This window comes from Cannabis sativa, chromosome 9 (assembly GCF_029168945.1).
Source record: "Cannabis sativa cultivar Pink pepper isolate KNU-18-1 chromosome 9, ASM2916894v1, whole genome shotgun sequence".
In the NCBI taxonomy this organism is placed as follows: Eukaryota; Viridiplantae; Streptophyta; class Magnoliopsida; order Rosales; family Cannabaceae; genus Cannabis; species Cannabis sativa.
In genome coordinates, this window is record NC_083609.1 from 28666992 (window position 1) to 28670414 (window position 3423).

General features: G+C 37.6%; 1 protein-coding gene across 1 annotated transcript; it reads right to left on the minus strand.

Moving 5' to 3' along the window:
* Positions 1–932: 932 nt before the first annotated feature.
* LOC133031343 (uncharacterized) lies at positions 933–2390 on the minus strand. Its single transcript, XM_061104828.1, has 4 exons — positions 1955–2390; positions 1690–1819; positions 1347–1508; positions 933–1191 (listed from the first exon to the last, which is right to left on the minus strand). Exons 1-4 carry the CDS (start codon positions 2388–2390, stop codon positions 933–935), a joined length of 987 nt encoding a protein of 328 aa, XP_060960811.1.
* Between the last annotated feature and the right edge of the window lie 1033 nt (positions 2391–3423).

Consider the following 3423-nt stretch of genomic DNA (forward strand, 5'->3'; position numbering starts at 1 on the left):
GATGCCGAGGCAGCAATAGAAGAAGAACTATCGAAGTCTCCTATGTAGGCTTGGTTTTTATTAATTTTTACTTTATTTAGGCAAATGGCCTTAAGGCCGAGACAATGGTTTGCCTCTTGTGGCACTTTTGTAAAGACAACTTTGCAAGGTTGGAAGGCCAACTTTGCTTTTATTTTATCTTTATTGAATGCTTCATACTTTAATAATTGAACTTAATATATGTTTGTTTGCTTGCATTTTCAGTCACAACTTAAACAACTATATTTTGATCAAGTGTAAAATACTTTAGGAATTCCCATTGCTCATATTTTTCTTTGATATTATTTAACTAGTTAGTGATCTACTATGTGTGTGAGCAGTTATTATCTACTATTCTTTTGATCTGCTAGCAGTTTTCAATTCTGCTTTGCACAAAACATTTATAATCTGTTTTTAAGCAAACTTGAATATAGTGTTAATGACTTATCACTTTGTATATTTTTGATTGCTTATATGAATAGTTAGGCTGTCGATCCAGATATTAGGTTTAAGCATTTTTCAAGGCTTCTTAGTGTCTTGTTTAATACTTTCCTATACAATGTGAGCCGTTAGTATTCAGCTTCTCATGTGAGTTATGAGTTATATCTCATTTATAACTTTTGACTTTCCTTTCTCGTCAGAAAGGTTCTTTAATGAAAAAGTCATTCACAATTTTTGACTTTTCTTTCTCGTCAGAATGGTTCAATCAAAAAGAACTCTAAAAATTTTGAAATTTTTTTAAAGTATAGTGGGTTTGCAATATATCATGTATTTCCAGATAAATTATGATTAATCATACACATATGCCCCTCAAGTAATTTTAAAGAGTATCACTTTATAATTACTTGAAAAAATGATTAACTTTATTAATATTTGAAGTTTAAAATATTACATCAGAAATATGAGTTACAACATCAATTTAATAGTAGTAAGATCGCAAATATTTCAGTTTCTAGTAGTTCTTTATCAGTGAGCCATTTAGCCGAGCCAATTTGTAAACCCCGGTTCCTACTACCGCTTTGATCACATAAGGACCCTCCCAGTTTGGGTTGAATACTCTTGCAAATGCGTCTCTCGTATTTGTAAACACTCGCCTTAGCACCAATTCTCCAATGTTGAAAAGCCTCTTTTTCACCTTTTTGTTGAAGTATCTTGTTACTCGGTGTTGGTATGCTGCATTGGTAATTTGCGACTCAGTACGTTTTTCATCAAGTAGATCCAAGGACAATTTTAGAAGTTCTTAGTTTTCTTCTTAATTATAAAATTCTCGTCTGTGAGTCGAGATATTTACTTCTACAGGCAACATTGCCTCCGAGCCAAATGCTAACGAGAATGGAGTATATCTCGTTGCTGTCTTCTCAGTTGTCCTATGAGCCCAAAGTACTTGAGGTAGTTCGTCGACCCATCTACCCTTACCAACGTCTAATTTCTTCTTGATAGTATCCTTCAAGGTCTTGTTAGCAGATTCCACTTGTCCATTTGCCTGAGGCCTGGATACTAACGAGAAGCTTTTAATTATTTTGTTCCTCTCGCAGAACTCAGTGAATAAATCGCCATCAGCTGAGTTCCGTTATCGAATACTATTTTCATTGGAATTCCAAACCTGCAGAAAATGTTTTTGACAACAAAGTCGAGGACTTTCTTACAGGTTATAGAAACTAGAGGTTCAACCTCGGTCCAATAGTAAAGAAATCGATAGCCACCACTGCGTACTTGTCTCCTCCTCGCCTTGTGGGAAGTGCCCCAATCAAGTCAATCCCCCATATTGCAAATGGATGAGGCAAGGTCATCATCCTCAGTTCTATTGGTGGCACGCGAGGTATATGCAAAAATCTCTGACACTTATCACACTTTTTGACAAATTCATGGGTGTCCTTGTTTATGGTTGGCCAGTACTATCCTTGTCTAATGATCTTTTTTGATAGACTTTGCCAACCTGACTGATCTCCGCAAAAGCCTTCATGAATTTCCCTGATGATCTCGTTTGCTTCTGCAGGAAGAACACACTGAAGGATAGGCATTGAATAACCCCTTCTGTACAACTTGCCATCTACTATCGTGTAGCGAGGCATTGAATACAGGAGTTTTCGTGCCTCGTTCTTGTCAGTTGGAAATTTTCCATTGAGTAGATAGTTGATTATGGGAGTCATCCACGTGAGCAAGCTATCTATCATCTCGACATCTTCCTCTTCGCATATACTTGGCTCGTTTAACATTTCCACTGGAACCAAGTTTAGTTCATCCAAGTCATTTTGCGAGGCCAGTTTTGCTAAGGCATCGTTGTTAGAGTTTTGTTCTCTTGGGATTTGCTCAATTTTGAAATAATCGAACTTTTCCAAGTTCTTTCGAACTTTCTCTAGATACTTGGCCATTTTCAGGCCCTTAGCCTGGTATTCCCCGAGAACCTGATTTACTATCAGTTGTGAATCACTATGACATATGAGATTTTTTACCTTCAATGCTTTAGCTATCCTCAAACTAACGATCAAGGCTTCATATCTAGCCTCGTTGTTTGATGCATCAAATTGAAACCTCAAGGCATAATGAAACTTAAAGCCTTCTGGCGAAATTAATATCACCCCTGCACCGAAGCCCTTCTTGTTGGATGCGCCATCCACAAATAATCTCCAAGTATCTGCGTCTCACTAAACAAGCGAATTTTCCTCTAGAGTTATTCCTTCTATCAGAAAATCTGCCAAGGCTTAGCCCTTGATGGATGTTCGTGGGTGATAATTTATGTCAAACTTCCCCAGTTTAATTGACCATTTTATCAATCTTCCAGAAGCGTATGGTTTTGATAAAACTTGTCTCAGGGGTTGATCAGTTAACACCTTAATTGGATGTGCCTGGGAGTAAGGTTGTAGCTTGCGAGATGCATGGATTAGGCACAAGGAAAGTTTTTCAAGAGGGGGATACCTTGATTCTACCCCCAGTAACCTTTTACTGACATAGTAAACAGGTTGTTAGTGCTATCCCTCTTCTCCCACTATTGATGCACTCATTGCACTTTCCAAGACAGCCAAGTAGAGGAGTAGTGTCTCTCTAGTTACTGGTTTCGCCAAAATCAGAGGTGTCGACAAATGCATTTTTATGCTCTTAAAGACCTCCTCATAGTCTTCTGTCCATTCTAATTTTTTGTTGCCTCGCAATATATTGAAAAATGGTAGACACTTATCAGTTGACTTCAAAATGAATCTGTTAAGTGCTGATATTCTTCTTGCTAAGGCTTGAACTTCCTTTGGTTTGGTTAGTGATGTGATGGCATATCTATCAAAGCCTTAATTTTCCCAGGGTTTGCTTCAATGCCCCTCGCCCTGACTATGAATCCCAGAAACTTTCCCAAGGAAACTCCAAAGGAACACCTTTTCGGGTTAAGCTTCATATTGTATTTCCTTAATATTTCGA

What these genes read in the sequence shown, in the direction of transcription:
- LOC133031343 (XM_061104828.1), bottom strand. Translation starts at nt 2,390, where the DNA reads ATGGCCAAGTATCTAGAGAAAGTTCGAAAGAACTTGGAAAAGTTCGAT. An exon ending in CTTTTGCGGAGATCAGTCAG is followed by an intron (nt 1,820 to 1,954) that starts GTTGGCAAAGTC and finishes TGCCACCAATAG; the next exon opens with AACTGAGGATGATGACCTTG. An exon ending in ACGAGATATACTCCATTCTC is followed by an intron (nt 1,192 to 1,346) that starts GTTAGCATTTGG and finishes TTACCAATGCAG; the next exon opens with CATACCAACACCGAGTAACA.